The sequence below is a fragment of the Colletotrichum truncatum genome (assembly GCF_014235925.2).
Source record: "Colletotrichum truncatum strain CMES1059 chromosome Unknown Contig_0007, whole genome shotgun sequence".
In the NCBI taxonomy this organism is placed as follows: domain Eukaryota; kingdom Fungi; phylum Ascomycota; class Sordariomycetes; order Glomerellales; family Glomerellaceae; genus Colletotrichum; species Colletotrichum truncatum.
The window spans coordinates 115,048-133,874 of NW_027222404.1; the positions used below are offsets into that span (position 1 = coordinate 115,048).

The 18,827-nt window shown below is 42.2% G+C and overlaps 4 protein-coding genes across 4 annotated transcripts; 1 reads left to right on the forward strand and 3 right to left on the reverse strand.

Moving 5' to 3' along the window:
* Positions 1–3,335: 3,335 nt before the first annotated feature.
* On the forward strand, positions 3,336–3,946 carry CTRU02_210410 (uncharacterized protein; the record flags this gene model as incomplete). The annotated part of the gene is made up of 4 exons (XM_070205439.1): positions 3,336–3,379; positions 3,436–3,554; positions 3,609–3,658; positions 3,731–3,946. 4 exons carry the CDS (start codon positions 3,336–3,338, stop codon positions 3,944–3,946), a joined length of 429 nt encoding a protein of 142 aa, XP_070060682.1.
* Positions 3,947–5,015: 1,069 nt separating this feature from the next.
* On the reverse strand, positions 5,016–6,085 carry CTRU02_210411 (oxidoreductase bli-4, mitochondrial; the record flags this gene model as incomplete). Its single annotated transcript, XM_070205440.1, has 2 exons — positions 5,016–5,324; positions 5,399–6,085. The coding sequence occupies 2 exons, from the start codon at positions 6,083–6,085 to the stop codon at positions 5,016–5,018; spliced, it is 996 nt and encodes a 331-aa protein (XP_070060683.1).
* Positions 6,086–6,594: 509 nt separating this feature from the next.
* Positions 6,595–8,716, reverse strand: CTRU02_210412 (ascus development protein; the record flags this gene model as incomplete). The annotated part of the gene is made up of 8 exons (XM_070205441.1): positions 6,595–6,852; positions 6,913–7,071; positions 7,123–7,260; positions 7,326–7,755; positions 7,815–7,940; positions 7,990–8,073; positions 8,126–8,449; positions 8,628–8,716. The coding sequence occupies 8 exons, from the start codon at positions 8,714–8,716 to the stop codon at positions 6,595–6,597; spliced, it is 1,608 nt and encodes a 535-aa protein (XP_070060684.1).
* Positions 8,717–9,465: 749 nt separating this feature from the next.
* On the reverse strand, positions 9,466–11,928 carry CTRU02_210413 (uncharacterized protein; the record flags this gene model as incomplete). Its single annotated transcript, XM_070205442.1, has 4 exons — positions 9,466–10,271; positions 10,328–10,614; positions 10,671–11,294; positions 11,342–11,928. 4 exons carry the CDS (start codon positions 11,926–11,928, stop codon positions 9,466–9,468), a joined length of 2,304 nt encoding a protein of 767 aa, XP_070060685.1.
* Positions 11,929–18,827: the final 6,899 nt, after the last annotated feature.

The window sequence follows — 18,827 nt, forward strand, 5'->3', positions numbered from 1 at the left end:
ATAGGGATCTGAATGTCATATGTTTAAACTAGCAAGCAGCCATTCTTAGCTAGTTACTTTTGTAAGTCCTACTAAGTCTTAGATAAGACTAAATAGGATAAATAAGTAAAATAGAAGTATAATATACTTATACTTCTAACAGAAAGTCTATTAAAGACTATTACTATACCTCGTAATAGTATTACTAACGAATTAAATAATAATAAATTCGTTGCTTCTATAGAAATAATAGAAACTAATTACTAAGACTTTAATTCCCTTTCTACGATTGTTAAGAAAGTAATAAGTTAACTAGCAAAGTCTTCTTAACCTCGCCGCGCCTTAGCTTAGCAACTACCTAGTTACTACTAAGCCGCTAGTAGTATATGCTTTTATATTAAAAAGACTTTTCTATCTACTAATATTCTAGCTTTACTAACTTCTTATTAATTTTCTCTTAGCATGCTTTCTACTACTACCTTTTCGAAAGTCTTACCCGACGGCATAGTAATCTCGAAGTCTTACCGTAAGGCATAGAAAAGCCTATAATAGCCTTAGTAGGAATAAGCCTTCGAATGAAAGGTAACTTAATTTATAAAAAAGGGGGTTTACGAAGTCGTTTACTTACTATATAATACTAAAGTCCTGCTTAGCAAGTAGGTATATAATATTAAAACTAATAAAAATAACGAAATTATATATTATAAGGCTTGATATATAGTTTATAAAAACTATAAGAAAGGTAACTAGTTATTATAAAAGGTTTATACTATAGTTGCCTTTACTACCGCTACCTAACTTTTCTTCGTAGTTATTATACTTCTCGATTTCGAATACGAAGTATATAATTTCGATACTACCTTCCTAGCTGCTTCGATTTTAGAAGGGGTTAAGGTATACGTCTAGCTTCCTACTAGCTATGCTATTATAAATAACAAGGTTTAGCTATTTTATAAAGTATTTTATAAATTAAGAAAATTACTATTTTAATAGTTTCGACTTATTAAAAGTAAAATAGAACGAATTAGCTTTACTATTATTAATAAGGAGGTTTATTTTTTTATTAACTATAAGATTAAAGTATACGTTCTTATATATATCGACGATAACGCTATCGCCGCTCCTAATAAGCAAGTTATAATAGAAGTTCGTCGTCTCCTTAAGAAGGTTTATTCTCTTAAAGACCTCGGCGAGGCTACCGATTTTCTCGGTTTCTAGATTGAACGCGATAGGGCTGCTAGTAAGATTTTCGTCTCTTAAGCTAAGTATATAAAAGCAGTACTTTAACGATTCGACTTTAATAGTTTAAACGCTATTAAGACGCTTATAGCGACTATTAACGATCTGCTTATTACTTAGGATAAGAATAAATACTTACTTAACGAATAATAACTTTATATTAAATAAACTAGCTATTTTAACTTCTTAGTAGCTAGTATTTACGTTAATATAGCTTATATTATTAGTAAATTATTATAAGCAAGTTTAAAGCTTTCTAAGGCTTATCTTTATATTATTAAGTATTTATTTCGATACCTTAAAGGTATTATTTATCTTAGTATTATACTTAGAAGTATCTTTACGATTAACAAGTTAAGGCTTTATGCTATTATAAATGCTTTTTTTACTAATAATAAGCTATTATAAGTCTTAATAGGTAGTTATATCGTCTTCCTTACTAATATGCTACTTGCTTAGAAGTCGAAGAAATAGACTTTCGTAACTTTAAGTATTACGAAAGCTAAATTTATTAATCTTATACCTATAGTAATTATTATAAAATAGATTAGACGTTATCTTTTTTAACTACTTAGCAAACCTATTACTATGCTTATTATTATATTTACTAATAATACTAATAGTTATAATAACGTTATAAACCTACTTAACAAGGCATAAACCTACTATATCGACGTCTAATATAAATAGATTATATAGGAGGTTTATACTACGAAAAGTATTAAACTCCGGCTTATTAAAAGCGTTAATATAGCTGCCAATAGACTTACGAAGCTACTAGTTATAGTTAAATATAAGGAATTCGTTTATTTATTAGGCATAGCGGAAGGATTAGATTAAGAGGGGGGTTTAGAGACTATAAGACTATTAATATTAAGACTTTAGGATTCGGAGGATTTCACAGCCTCCTATTAGCTAGGTCTAACCGGTAATTAACCGAGTTTTCTAATAGTTAAGAACTCCTCGGATTTAGAGGAATTAGGACTTTTCCTGTATTTTCCTATTATTCTTTTTCGCTGAGGAGTCTGAGAGGGGGTGTAGGTGGCAGGCCTCGCCGGCCCGTCACGTGGGCTGACGGCCGCCACCACTGGTCTTAGCCAGCCTCCACAGCCCTCTAGCCAGTTAGTTAGTTCTTCCACCAACAACACCACTTTTCCCATTCTGAGCGTTCTGTGCCGGTTCTCGCCCACACTGGAAGCCGTCTCAAGGAATAATTCTACTCTCAATAGAACCAAACTGAAAGAAAAGTTTAAAAGCTTGTTCGTCTTATTTAAACAGCAAGCCTCAAAATGCAGTCTGATACTGTTCGTATGGTACATAATCAAACTAGAAAACGCATTGCCCAGCAATATTACTCTAGCCTGTATCATATATTTAAAACTGTTGCTAATGACTTTAGAGACTGTGAAGATGTTGCTTGCGGGGTTCAACACGTGTGGAGTGAGATTGTCTGTATGCCGTAGAGTATTTCCCTGAATCGACGGTACTGATCAGCTCCAGAAATACGAAAGCATAATAACTGGGAATTCCAGCAGACATTTTAGACAATCTCGGAAAGTTTTATTAGGTTCAACAAGCTTTTATCATAAAGATCAGGATCCACGTAGTTTAGTCATCGTGTCAACTCATGCACCTTTGGAGTACAGGTTGCCGGACCCTCTACAATCCCTACACAGATAGCATCATGACTCAAATTATAGTTTAACTAAACCACCTGCAGCTTGGTAAAGACATCGTTAACAACGCTCAATCAAATACTTCACAGGCTGTGAATGTCTCTTTCGCCTTGACTCGAAATTCTAATGACTCTCCTGAGCTAAAGTTATTAGGATGTGGATAATTTCCTGCTTTCAATATGTAATTTATCAAGCCTCAAGACGACCCCGCTTGAAGCGGAACAGCCGCTAACACTGCCTCGCAAGATGCGAGAAAGCCTGAAGGCTCAGCATCAATATCGACATGTCTTGAAATCTCAGTCTTGTTTAAACATATAAAAGAGCAAGACTCATTGCCCAACTGATCAACCAAATATTTCTAGTCATCAGAAATTCCAATTCATTAGCCACTCAGACCATCAAACAAGTCAATTGTTACCTTCTCAAGTCAACCATCTCATCATGTTCCCTCGCACCCTTCTGAATGCTTTGATTCTTGGCCTTTCGTACGTTCTTCCTTGCTAAAGGCAGTGCGCAAAACAAAAGCTGACTACGTTCCCAGGGCTACGGCACTTGCAGACAAGCATCGCCTTTGCGCTTGCGAGTCCGGCCGGGGTGATGGCGTCGACGATACCCGCACTCAGAAGGTCGTTAATGCACAAAACGGCAGATTTGTTTTCAGTATGTGTCATCTCAGAAAGTGTTCCATTGTGACATCGTCTCTTACATATTTAGGTAACAAATACTGGGATAAATCCGATGGAGCTCCGCATCCGGGGCACTATGTAAGTTATTATAATAAGCCTGGATCTGCAAAGGCGTGGGAAGTATTTTCTTTTTTACTAATGTTCATTCAGGCTTTCGCCATTAGCGGGCGTATTGTCAACAAGAGAACTAAACAAATTGCAACCGACGATGGCTATATCGGTGGCGATGAGATGAACGGATTGTGCCCCGAGCATAGCACCTGCTTCACCCCTAAGAGAGGCAGCTACACTGATTGTGGAATTACAGGCGATGGCGGTTGCAGCAGCGCTTGGGGCAGCGTTGACAGCACCGGCCAGGTTGTTTAAGAATGTCTATCTCTAGCATTTCTCAAGAGACATCATAATATCTCCTTCAGTACAGGAAAATCATTCACAACTTCCCTCGTTCTATCAACATGTCTTCCCCGATACAACAAGCTAGTGGGATGAATTTGCGCAGTCTATTCAATGCGACTAGAGAGAACAAGGATGCACTAGCTCAGGTTTTACACTTTTGCGAGCCTGCTCGCTGTCTTTGAATGTCGTGAAAATACCTCCATTGTATGACTACTATTCGGGTCGCAGCTTGATCGTGAGTGACTCTCAGACCCAGAATCAGTCCCAGAAAGCTTAATACTGTAGTCGTGTACGGTGCAGACTTACTAGCTTTGCTATCATTCAACATCTATTTTTCTTTTCTTTTTCGTCCTTGTCATAATTGCTCCAGATCACTGGACCTACTATACTGCACCTTATTTTAAGAGAAATTTAGACCATCTAATTTATTATCTATTTAGGTCTTTAGATATGATAAAATAGGCTTAGTTTTCATGAGTAGTATAAAACCTTGACTTCATATTTTATTCCCAAAAGTTAGAGTCTTTATTCCTTAAAGGCTTTAATAATACTATGAGCTCCTTATTATAAAGTTAGTTGTTAAGCTTAAGTCTAGAGAAAGTATAAACTTTTCATCTTACAAGTAAGAGCCCAAGTAATACCTTATTAAGCGCCGAACAAAAGACATTCTCTAGCTTCATTACTTAAAAAAAAAAAAAAAACGTCCTACTTCTGAGAGTTGAGGTTCTGGATTTAGGGGGACTGACGGGGTGTTTTTTGTCAATCGCGATAGCGGGTTAGGTGGGAGACTTTGATCTGATTAAACTGGTCAATTACCTAACCAGCCAGTGCCCAATGCGATTAACTGTTTTGGCTACGCACAAATAGCGAGCGGAAAATCATCAAACCTTAAATCAACTCACAACTGTGTCTGCATTGAAAACGTTCATATTTATTTAATTTTCACTAAATATCCATATCCATGTGTCATTTGGGGAACTATCTGTGGCCCAATATGGGGAACACTAAGGAAGGATCAAACACAAAACAAGCAGAACTTTCAAGCATGCCAGTCAAGCAAGGCGTCGCCGCCAAGCTTGTCCTTGATGATTCTCTCACTAAGATCCCACAAGGCAGCACCTAGCGAAGGGTCAGAAGCTTGCGAACTCTCTTTTCCCTCCTGGCCAGGATCAGTAAAGTAGTGCCCACCCAGATCCTCCGTCTCGATTTCAGGAGCCGTCATCGCCCACAAGGCACTGTAGGCGCCTTGTTCAGGACTGCGTCCTATGAGCTTCATGAGGCCAGATAGAACGTAGCCGGTAACTCCAGGGTAAGCGCTCTTCCATGAGTCCTGCATTCCGGTTTTCACCTACAATAACATGGTAAGTTACACTGGCAGCCTGAGAAGTAATAGCGGCAATTAACTAGGTGAGATAGACATACCGTGCCTGGATGAACTGAAGTTGCAAAGACATTGACCTTATCCTTTTTAATCACATTGTTGGTAAGACCAAACTTGGCAAGTAGAATCAACGCCAGCTTAGTTCGCCCATACAGCTGCGTAGGCCCCAACTTGGGATTGTTGATCTCTTCCAGGCAAGCAAAATGCACGTCAGACGGCGCCGTCCGATGAACCTCACTTGCTTCAAAAACGATTCGCGGCGCAGGGTTGCTGGCAGACTTGCTCGTCTTCTTGATGAGGGGCCATAGCAGATTGGTGACATAGAACTGCCCTAGGTAGTTGACGCCAAAGTGTCGGTCAATGCCGTCGTGGTCTTCACCATATTGGTCAGAGTTGATTCCGGCAGACAAGGCGAGAAAGTCAAGCCGGTCAAGGGACTCGCGGATTTCTGAAAAGACACTGCGGACTTGAGCAAGATTTCCCAAGTCACACTCCTTCCATTCAACATCAGCCCCAGACGTCTCCTCCTTGATTTGAGAAACTGCCTCAGCGCCATGTTCTTCCTTACGGTTAACCATGATGACTTTGCATCCGGCATGAGCAAGCGCCCGGCTGATTTCGAACCCAATTCCTAGGGCGCCTCCTGTCACGACGGCCACACGACCCTTCAGGTCCTCTGGCTCAATCTTTTGAGGCCCACCAGCGGCTTTTCCAAGGACTTCTTGCATTTTGGTGTTGATAGATTGCTTTAAAAGCTAAGATAACTATGTAATGTCGGGGTGTAGAACAGACGAGCTTGAATCTTGTCAATTCTTAACTGAAACAGATAACATAAAATCACAATATGGAAAAAGGTATTTTCTATTCTACTGGAAAGGCTTTTCTTTTGAAATATCGCAATTCTTTCCCCTCATTAAGCTATAAGTAAAATGAAAGGTGACGTCATTAAGTTCTCATTCTATGTGCTGGAGATGCCAAGTTCAATTGTTGACGATTTGCTCCCATCATCGAGCCAGGCTCCTGGCCACAAATTAAGTCCATTGGCTACAGGCCTCATAGCGTAATACAATGCAAGTGCAATTCGCCATTGAAGCTCAGCATACATGCATGTTACGGTACAATGATAGCTTGCCTAGAATGCGCTTAGTTATGCACGAACAAGCCTTCCTGTCAAATCATGTCTCAGAGGTCTGGCGATTGGAAGGTGTCTAATAAGCAAGCCACTTGATGATGCGATTCACTGTATGAGGCTAAGATCTCGATCTCGATCGCGCGTCGCAGCGGCAGCTGACTCTTCCGAGTCCCGATATTGCGCATCGTCCCGTAGCAAATGCTCCGAGAGATCTACATTGGCACAGTTAGTAACACTTCGGAGTATTTGATCAAGGGATCTCAAACCATCATGATCAGTTTGGCGTCTTTCCACGCTGCCGAATAACGCGTCCATATCTTCGAGTTCCCAGCCCTTGGTTTCTGGGTAAAATGCAAACAGGACCTAGATGGGCAACTGCAATTAGAGCGAGGACCTAAGACGCCTTTTGAATATTCTTCTTACCGGTATGCAGATAAGGTTGACTGCCATGAAGAAGAAGTAGACTTTGCTTCCCAAGGCAGAAATGCCGACAGGCCAAATTTCCGTTACTAGTATGGAAGCAATAGAGCCGCCAGCCGCTGCGAAATTGAGACCGCGAGCTCGTACCGAAGTCGGGAAGATCTAAACCGAGTCAGACGAGTCGATTTCACTTTCTGGTATCGGCAGGCTTACCTCTGTGTTGTAGACCCAAGCAGCTGGACCGAACCCTAGACTGAACCCCAATGCATATGTGAAGATGAATATAATGCAGATCACGTCGGCAACTTTGCTAACATTGTTAGGGTATGCAATAGGCAACGCTCCGTTGATCTAGACAATTAGAATATGTGAGAAGCCTTGTTCAAAATAAGAGTATCAGTTGCAGGAGGACTTACCAGCATGGAAAACGCCATGACGGCGCATCCGGCGACCAAACAGTTTCTCCGCCCAAATCTGTCGATTATAAACATCTCCAGCACAGTGAAACCTATCTTGATTGTCATCTCGATAGCTCCTGCCATAAGGGCGACGCGAACCTCGACGCCCAGTGCCTCTAGGAGGCTAGGAAGATAGTACTTCATGGACGTTGCTCCGCAAGCTTGGGCCATGAACTGTAGCAAGGCGGCTCGCCACAAGCGGGCAAAAAGTGCCCGTTCTTTGAACAAAGAAAGCCAGTTCTTCCCCGAGCGGTGATATTCGTCAATGTTCTTGACAATGGCGCCAAACTCCTGTTCAATCTGTTCATCTGAGTAACTGCCTTCGCGGAGCCAACGAAGTGTTGAGCGCGCGCGGTCTTTCTTGCCGTTCTCAACCAACCATCGGGGCCTTTTGGACTTGTAAGAAATCTAGATGTGGGAAACGTCCAAACAGAATGTTGTACTTACGTTTCAGGAATCCAGGGCAGCCCGATGCCGAAAATGAGGGCAGGGATTATCTCAAGAATAATAGACAATCTCCAGCCGTAATGAATGCCGGCTTCTGATTTCCAATACCTCATGCCATAACCGACCCTTGCGATGATTAGCTGACTTGCAAATCTCGAAGATGAGCCACACGTACCAGAGACCAGTAGCGATGCCAGCAATAAATCCCACATGGTTCATTGTAACAAAGTGACCCCTCTTTTTAGCGGGCGATATCTCCCTGGTTCAAATGGTCAGTCGATACAGAAAAGATGAGAGTTGGGAAGTCTCACGCTTGATAAAGTGGCACTGAAGTTGATACAATTGCAACACCAACACCACTGATCATTCTTCCAAAAATCATCGTTGCTCTTGCTGTGGCACCGCCGCTTAAGGCTTGCAAGAGGGCGCCGATGCAGACAACCAGAGTGCCGGATAGGGCAGCATAGCGGCGTCCAAGCCAGTCGCTCACAGGATGTGAAACGAAAATGTAACTGATGAGAGTGCCGAGATAGTAGACACCGGCGATGGTGCCCCTTATAGAGGGACTCGGATAGCCTAGAGCGTCTTTCCACCCAGGATGGACCAGTATGGAAGACAGGATGCCAATGTTGTATCTGTGGAAGCATGTTAGAGACTGTTAGGCGCGATACTTGTTCGCTCATCTTGTCCCGATGGATCCCGAGACAAAAGCCCCACAGAGTGTATCTAAACCAAAGATACAGAGACAGTGAACACACGAAGATACGTGTATGATGCATAAGTATTGTTGATACAGAGAAGATGAGAACTCACCCCCATACGGAAGCACCAATTCCAAAGTACAGACACAAAAAGTAAAGGCGCATGACGCCAGGCGTCGAACGTATGGTAAGGCCAGCCATGGCTGGTAGAACTGCAACGGTAGTAGCAGCGAATCTAAGCTAGTGGATAAATTGTCGCAGCTTTCGACATCGGTTGGCGATGCCGCTCAGCAGCTGGTGGTGCGATATTATGGATGAGGAGGAAAGTTGCTAGCGTTATTGTGAGCGGGGTGCTGCAGGCTGAGACGGGTTCTGCGCTTATGTAAGAATGCGCTTGCAGCGCATACCAGGTAAGGTACTTTATGCAGGCTACCCGATCCTACAAGATCTTACCCTCTACAGAGAAACGGTGGAAAAATGTAGTGCAACTGCTTTTATAACCAAAAGCTTTTGCGCAAACTAGGTATGTTCGGGAAGCCTTACAAGTTAGAACGAAGAAACCAGAGTCTGGTGCTGACTTGGATTATAGACATCCAGGCACCGGCAGATTTGTTGCTTGAGCGGGTGTCTATATATCGTCTTTGTAAAGTATCGGAGACGATTTCCTACGATTATTGCCCAACCCAGGTAGAAGAAGATCCTCCAAATTGCCAATGTATGCCATACCTAATGGATCAAGTAGAGTCGATAGCACGTCTAACAATTTGCCAGTGAAGAAGACGCAGCATCTCACTTCATTTCTGCTGGGCTGTTCGAGGTTGAAATTAGTCATAATCCAACTGCCAAACCGTTTTGAGAATTACTGTTTTTCATTATGAGTATTAAATGTGATGACAGCGCCCATAAATATACATTAATCATACAGCCATACGCTCTCTCGTCACGGGGCTTCATCGTGGGACGGCATATCCCGAAAAGTTGTACAAGTCGTGATGATCCTGTAGCGAGCTCCATTCCAGAAACTGGCTCTGGTCACTTCCATCATTAGTCGGCACAAACATGCTCATATCTCCCGGAGGCGGTGTCGGTGCGACGTTTCCATTCCGATAGGCCCATAGCTGTGCGGCCATCTCCGCAGTCATCCCATTCGCCATCGGCATGATTCCGTTCAATTGGTCAAAGGATTGCTGATGCTGAATAAAGTTTTGATTCGGGTGCTGGTACTGTTGCTGTTGGGGCGATGGCTGCTGTACGAGAGAATCTCCTCCGAGGTTGAGATTGGAGGCAGGTAGTTGCTCCATCAGCGGCTGTAGCGTACGAGATGGTACCGAGCCTCTGAACTCGGTGGATGTGGACGACACTCTCCTGACCGTCCGCACACTATCGGAATGGCCCAGTATGCCCTGGCTGTCAAATCCATGGCCGGAAAAGACAGCAACCGACTGGCTGTCCTCAGAACCTTCGTCGACATCCACGCCTGAGTCCGGACGAGGGACGGTGCGGGTTATGTGACGGGGGACCGGCAATCTCGAAGGAGATGTTTCGTTTTTACGGTTGCTCCTGTTCGAATAGGGCATCATCTGCGCATTGGCGATACATTGTTCGATGATTTGGATGAACTGATTGCGGTAGATATTGCCAATGGTCTCCAGGGCCTGTTCATTTAGTCCCTTGTTGCGGAGGTTGCCCTCGATAGTTTTGAGACTGTTCATGAACTGAGTCTGCAGTTCAAAATGCTCAATGACAGGGCAGAAGTCTGATAGTAGTCAGTATGATGATGGATGGTATTAGTAGTTCCTCGGTGCCACCTACCAAAAGGTTTGACATTGTAGTCGTCATCATCTGGGAACAACAGGTTCCAGATCTCCTTCCACTGAATCTCTGGAGTCATGCCGCTCGCTCGCTTCCTGCTGAGGAGTTTGGTCATGGTAGGGCCGTCGATGCCAGATTCCGGATCGTGGTCAGCGACATCGCACATCTGCTCTTTGGGCAGACGCTGGTGATCTCTGAGGTCTTTCTTGCTAGGGAAGTCGCGGTTGCAACGGTCACACATGAAAGCGGAGGGGTCGTTGCGCTTGTGTTGCTTAACGATGTGTTGCCTATGCACAGTCAATTCAAGTCTCTTTGTAAAAAAAGAGTTCTCAGAAAGAACAACCTTAGCTCTGCGAACTTGGGAAAGTAGGTCATCGCGCAGGAGTGGTGTTCCCTAACGTTGAACCGGTGAGGGTTCCTCTTGCGAAAGGGGCAGCTGAGACGCAGGTTCTCTTCCGCCTCTCTAGGGGAGGGCCTGGCTCTCTTAAAGGGGATGCTGGAGTCGCCATCATCGTCGGTCAGGTCATCACCATCATCCTCGCCGTCTATGCGACCTGCGTCGCCCTTCTTACGTTTGCCGCTCTGAGACCCCCTGCCAGACCCCGACCTTCTCGCCAGGGGAACTGAGCCATTGGAAGATGTAGATGTGGTGTGCGTCAATTGGGTGGCCGGGAAGCCGCAGAAGGCAAGGCTACCAATATCCTGAATGAATCGGTAAACGAACTGCCGGAGGAAGGCCGGCGGCATGTTCACTTCGTCAAGTTCCACGCCATAAGTGGCCTGAAGAACGTAGTTGAGGACAGCGTCAGCTTCCTCGTCAGAAAAGTCTATCGGAGTCGGGGTAGCCGGCTCCCAGGCACGCGAAAGACGATCGGAGCCGGAGTCAAAGCTCATTCTTGCGTTAAGGGGCCGAGGCGGCATGGCCTCTTCGCGAGGTGATTCAGAGGCCTCGTCCAAGCTTGGTGGCCTAGAAGATGCATGAGCATACGTCTAAGGGATGACATGGAAACATACCTCGGAGTCCCAACTGAATGGGGCAGGTCATTTGGCAATTCATCCATGTCATCATTCTCTGGCTCTTGGATATCCATACGTGGTGAAATCTCGTCCTTGAAACCCATGCCAATCGAGTCCGGGTACGCCGGAAACCTCTCCTCGTTAATGGAGTCCACAAACGTTGACCCGGAATCGCAGGATTCCCGGTAACGATGACCGCTCGTTCCGGACCTTCTCGCGAGGAATGGAGTCGGCAGGCGTTCCGGCCCATCAATGTCTGGCGTGGTCGCCCGCGTGAATGTCGACGATGTAGGCGACATGGGCATGGAGCAGGTAGTCGCAGAATCCGGTACATGAGTGGAGCTCATCGTCGAGGATGTCGGCGACCGGTCACGATTCGGTTTGTTGAACGCGCTCGAGATGATCTTTAAGCCCTCAGGACATTTTGTGACATGCTGCTGGGGTTGTGATAGTCGGAAATGGTGTTCAAATGGCAAGTGAGTAGCATCTTCAACCTTGACATGTGTAGCCACGGCACCATCGCGGTGACGCGGCTCTCGAGGCCGAATGGGAATCTCGACTGAGAACGAGCGTTCTTCGCTCATCGTGGTTGTTGTTTCGCTTATCGAGATACGCGATCGTGAAAACTGCCGGGGGGTGGTGTAATTGAGAAGAAATGACGCTTGAATTCACTACCAGGTTGACCTTGTCTGTCGTTTCTCGCCTTGACAGTCTAGTATTAGATCCCGTCCGTTATTTGTCGAGTTATTGCAATGAAAACACATCGATTCAAGAAGAGAAAGAAGGTGAAAATCAGCTTCAAAGTTGTCGTCAACATCGATGTAAGGGCGTGTGCCCCTCGTTCATGGCTGTTGCCTCATGGCTCAGCCCCCCCAAACTACGCCGAGGACTATGTAGAAATGCGAACCATCTCCAGCATTGATAAGGGGGCTGAGCCTGCGTTTATGATTGGCTCATGACGGCGGCCGTTGTTGATGGCAGAAACAAATCATCTTCATTGGACAATCCGGTCATTGTTGGTGGGATGCCTCCCCTAATTCTGGCGCGCCTCCTGCAGCAGGCGGGCATTACCCCTACAGCAAACGCCAAAACCTGATTTGCTTGTGGTGGGTGCCTTTCAGAAAGTTTGACAGTCATGCCAGGCAGAAACATGTTTATGTCAGTTGGTTTTGTTAGGGGATGACTCTTTTAGGCCATCGTATAGGCGTTGTTTGTTGGCTCCATGCAGGTCCTCTTTAACAGCAAAAGTACCAAACGAGATCAGCACACCCAGTTTCAGGGGGTTAATTAGGCGATTCTGTCCTGGGCTGCAAACTACCCTCTTTTGCCCTTTTTTTTTTTTTTTTTTTCTTTCTTTCTGCCCTACGGGGATGGGTATGTAGGTAAGATTACGCTTCCATTAATGCACGCCATTGCGCCTTGTGGGATCAAGACACATTTTTGGAACTGGAGCGTTACAACTTCAGTTGAAATTAGACGAGCAAGGGCCTTATGGATGCCCCGTCGCAGGCCGGTCGCCGGCCATTCGAGTATATCCTGTCATTGGATAATGGCTACGGCAGTCCGCAGGGCGCACTGGGTCAAAATTCAAGGTAGTGATAGGAACACCCCATAAGCGTAAACATATGTAATCTCGCGTAAAACGATTTTTATTTTTATATATTTCTAGGTAGGTATTTGCCCTTTTAGGAAATAAGGGTTTACTATATAGAACTACAGCCCCCTACGAGGCTATATAATAATCCGTCGGAGGTTAGATCTTCCGGTTCCGGTTGATTAGGTGTATAGTGTCACAGTTCTATGAACAGTCATCAGGGGCACGTGATATCTCACGTGCTGGCCGTACCCGTATAAGAGACGCCCTCGACAGCATCATCGTCAGAAAACCAACTCAATACAAGACCAACTGCTTATACCTACGTTTATCAATTCATCGTTGTTTATTACCTTATAATCGTTTATTTAACTTCTACACTATCCTATTTACATCTCTATTCTTATCACGGTTCCGACCTCTGCCTATTCTAGCTACGTGCTAGCAGGAAGAACTATGACAAGTAGTAGCATAACTTAATCTCGATCAATTTTTTCTCTTAATTCAACCGCGATATATCGTAGAGAATCTCGAAGGAAATACCCTACAAGCCTACTCGCTTAAAATCACAACCTATACCTCGACGTAGCTAACATAGACTTATACGATAAGTTACGTAAATAACCTAAGGTTAAATAACGGTCATCGCGAGATAGCAAGACGTCTCTTACGATATTAGGAGATATATCCTGATAATCCTAAAACAATAAGAATTTCAGACTCCTTCTAAGCATATATAAGTATTATAACGTTTATTATATAGAATACGAATATTAGCCGAATCGACGTTAGATACGACGATAGAACCTAGACTTAGGCAACGTAACTCGAAGACAGCTAGAAGATAGAGAATTACGACTATAACAAGGCGGTAAATAGTATCGCTAAGGCGATTATCTACGCCCGAGAACTCTAGGACCTCTAAGGATAATTCGGAGAACCAAGCTCGGAAGAGTTAGACATTACGAAAGGTAAGCAACCCGTAAGAAATAACAAAACTACCAAACTAGCGCTAATAACGCCGCTAACACAGCTTTAATAGCAAAAGCAACAACCTCCTAAAGCACTACTTAAGCATAGCTAATACGAAGGGAATTACAAAGACCCCTAAAAGCCATAGTCAGCAGTATCGGATATAACCGCAAGCCAACCTTAACAAACTTTTCAACAAGCAAGACCGTTAAATTAATAATAATATACGAAACCGCTATAAGCCGAAGTTATTCCTTTAAAAACGGAAGCATAAGTTATAAAGACCCTATCGGAAGGAACGCAATTTATACTAAGCTAGGGATAGAATCCTTAATAGCAATATATACCCCCCAGCACAGGAAGATACCTTCCCCCTTAGAGGCAGATGCTATACCTAATAGCAATAGGATTTCCATCCTTCTAGACTCTACCGCCCCCTTAAATATAGCAGCAGTTCGAAGCAATGCTAATAAACGCGTTCGGAAGGCTGTTAGGCACGGCAACGCCGGGATCGGAACTACCAAACCTAGGAAGGAGATTCGCAGCCATAACGAATATTTAGCAACGATACAAAGTATTCTAGCCTAACGCCGATAGCAAGTATGGCAAGGAGCCTATATTCTACGACCGAGAGATACTATACTACCGAGACGTAAACCTATAGCTTTTAGCGATCGAAGCTAAGATCGTTAATCTTTACGCTCGAGACAAAGTCTTTAGAAAATAGCAAAGCCTACTTAAAGGCAAAGTACTTAGCTAGTAGGAATATCACCTCAAGCCCGTAGAAAGGAACTAGTATAAGGCTTAGGGATAGTTTAGCCTATAGAAGGGACTAAGAGCCTGCTTCAGGCTAACCTAGATAGAAGCAATCTAATAGGTAGTATCTAACAAGTTTACTATAGAAAAGATCGGTAGTAATAAAGACATCCGATTATTCGCCTAAGACTATTTTAAATATAGCAAAGCATAGTTAGGATCGTTAACGCCTTAGTAGTAACTACTTACGATATTCTATAACGCTCTAAACCTATCTTTATAACGATTTCTTTACAAACTAACGCTTAATAATACGGTTAAGAGCTATCTTAGACTCGCCGAGGAAAAACGCAAAGTTATTCGAAGATACCTACAGACCCTAATCGAGGTTCTTCATACAACCGCCCTAGACAGTAAGGATAACGCTCTATAGGGAGAACTATACCTAGCCTAGAATAATAAGAACTAAGAGAAACGCGATTTTCCCTAGCTATAACGTAACCAGCCTTAATAGTAATAAAAGAAAACGCAACCTAACTAGAAATAATAAAACTAGAAAGACTGCAAACCTTAGAACGTATAGTAGAAGTTCCTAAACTTAAGGCGATTCGCCCGGTATAACCGTCTAGGTTAACCGCCTAACGATACTAAGTTCGTATAAGAAGACGAATCGGACGAAGACATAATCAATTACCTCGTCGATCATAAGTATATCCTCGAAGACATCGTAGAAGTTCTAGCAGCATAACCATAAAAAGAAGAGGTAGCCTATATAGGATAGACTAGTAACGTTGCCTTCCGCGCCTACGAGGCAACTACTCCCAAGGCAGAGATCCCTCCCCTATCTCCTTAAATATAAGAGGAAGTAACGGTAGTCACGATAGCGTATTAAATAAAGCCTTAGACGGAGCCGCGTAGCGACTTCGCTAGAGCAGCCGTAAAAAACTACAAAATCAGAAAGTTGCCGAAGTTAGCACTAGGCTAAATCATCGACGCTTAGACGAAACCGAATAAGCATAGCATACCCTCGAAAAGAACATACCTTCGACTCTACGTTAAAGCCGACGATAATAGCAAACTAGACAAGGTATATATCGACATAGGAGCCTTAACTATACTAGTTAAAAAGTCCTAGGTTATACGATTTGCTTGCAAATCGTCTTTTTAAGCGATCGAACTAAGGAAAATAAACGCTATAGATTCTACCTTCTAAGTTATAGAAGAAGTAATATTTAACTTCTACGTCCTTAGTAAAATAAGCAAGACAGACATAAACATATACGTCATTATCATAGCAAAGGTTATTAATATACTTAGAGCAAACCTATTACTTAATACCCCCTTCTATAAGGAATATAGTCTCGTCGTAGACTTTAATAAGTCTATTATTAAGTTTCGATCCGTATTTAATATAAAGGCGCCTGTTAAGTATCGACGGTAGACGCTACCTGCCAAGCGCGTAGAAAACGCCTATATAGTAATAATTCTACGGAAGAGTCAAGTCTTCGTCCCGGGACGATATAGCCTTCTGCTAAAGGATAGTAACAACGGGAGCGAAACCTAGCACTTCTACTTAATACATAAGGGAGCGATCTATAGCATAGTAGATCTTGCAACCTTAGCGCTATTTCTTATTTATAACAAAGGAAATTTAGAAATGCAAATCCCTAAAAGCTACTATATCGGTTACCTTACGAAATAACTACTAGGGGATATAAGTATCCTACTTAGCAACCTTAAAGCTAAAAATAAGCAAGATAACGCAATATTTAATATAACTAACGAAGAAAGTACCTTAGAAGGAAGTACTAAACTATAGATAGACAAGATACTAGACTACGGAATCTCTAAACTAGACGATATGCTAGTAATTCTTAGTAAGCATAACGTCGAGATATATAACTTCGATAAGGAATTCGCGTAACAACTATAGAAAATCCTCGATAGGTATAATATCTATTATAATAAAGGTATTATACTACTCCCCGACGAGGAACGTATATAAATCGACCTTATCGATAGATAGCAAAACTAAAAAACTAATATAAAGGTTTATCTACTTAGTCTCGAAAACCTCGCGGTTTTAAACGAAACCTACGGCTAACTTCATACCGAGGGAAAAATAGATTAAGCTAACGGCAAGCTAATCCCGATTGCCTATTCTCTTTTCATCGTATAGCGATAAACGGAGACTGCGAGAAAACCTAGAGTAGTCGTAGACTTACGCCTACTTAACCGCCTAGCAGTCCTAGATATTTACCCCTTGCTAAACTAAGATAACATAATAAACGCAATTCGTAGTAAAAAAAGAATAACCTTTTTCGACGCTACTAGGTTTTTTTACTAACTACCTATCTACTTAAAACACCGTAATAAGATAGTAGTAATAAGTCCCTGTAGTATTAAGATCTCGAACATAGTACTTATAGGATTTAAAAACTTGCCGGCTTACGCTTAACGATTTATAGATCGCATCTTCTAAGACTATAAATACTTCGTTCGTACGTATATCGACGATATCGTAATCTTTAGCAATACTAACGAAAACTACCTTAAGCATATTAAAACAATCCTTAATATAATTAATAATAACAAGCTTAATATAGTAATAAAAAAGTTATTTGCTAGTTTCCCTTTTATAAAACTTCTTAGCTATATCGTAGATAGACAAGGGATATATAGAACGGACGATCGAATCGCTATATTTAAGAATCTTAGGTTCCTAAAAAACCTTAGCGATCTCGAGAAATACCTCGGAATAGCAGGATAGCTTCGAAAAGACATTCTTTAATACGACGTAATTACAGCCCCCCTTAACGAAAGGAAAACTAAGCTAGCCGCGATCCTACGCAAGGAGGACTAGTTACTAACAAGCCTTAATAAGGCTATAAGAACTAAACGGTTTTAATATACGACTTTCAAGCTAACGCTAGAAGAAATGGAAGTATAGGAAACGTTATAAAAGAATCTCTACGACTAAGTCGTAAGATATTATTATAACTTAGAAAAACCTTTATTCTTTAAAATCGACGCTTATAAAGGAGGATTTAGGCTTATAGTATTCTAGATAGATATTACCTAGGATGGCGTAAGAATTCCTAAAAAAGACATCTTATAAAAGCATATCTAACTAGTATTATTTCTCTTAAAAGTAATATCCCTAACAAAGAAGTAATACTTCGCAACTAAGGTAGAGGTAGTAGTAATAGTATAAGTAGTAAGGAAACTTAGGAAACTAGTATAATTAAATAGGAACCTAGTATAGATCCTTACGGACTATGTAGCTATAAAGGGAATTCTTACCTATATATCGTTAAGAATAATAGATCTTAACAAAGCAAATCTTTAGTTAGCAAGTACTACTAACTACCTTTCTTAATTTAACCTTAACGTTACCTACGTCCTAGGGAAACTTAACGTTATACCTAACGCTTTCTCGCGTCTACCGTTACTAATAGTAATAGGTAAAGCAGACCCGTTTAAAGAAAGCAATATACTTATAGATATCTATAACGATAAAAATATCGTAGCTTTTAACTTAAAAGACGATAAATAGCTAGGAGAACTAAGCAGGTTTATAATTAGGATAAGTAAAGACTTCGCTAAGACTATCGTTAAAAATTACGAAGCCGACCTAAAGTACGGAAAACTTATCTAACACTTACGAGATAATAAGAAAGTAGTAATAAGTAATAGTTACCTAAGGAGGTAGACGATAAGGAAAATCACGCTCGGAACGAAAGGCGTATGCTAATTCGTCGTCGAATCTCCCCGTAGCAACTATCAAAGACAGGCTTCCTATTCTACTATACGTATGATAGGATAAAAAGGCTATATATCCTACGCAAAGCCGTCGTAGAAGTTCTTAGCCTTGCCTACAATCAAAAGCACTATTTCGGCGTAGACTATATGCTAGCAAAGCTAGCTAGCTTTTAAATACAAAACAAGCGATCGGTAGTAAAGCGATATATTACCTACTACTTAAGATATAAGGAAAACTAAGTCGACTAGCAGAGACTGCTAAGCAGCCTATAGCCGATTCTAGTCGTAAGAATCCCCTTCGATACCGTAATAATCGACTTCGTTACCGATTTACTAAAAGTAAAAGTACGAGGAAGTCTATAGGCATTACCTAGATTCGAATAGTTTGATACGCTCGCG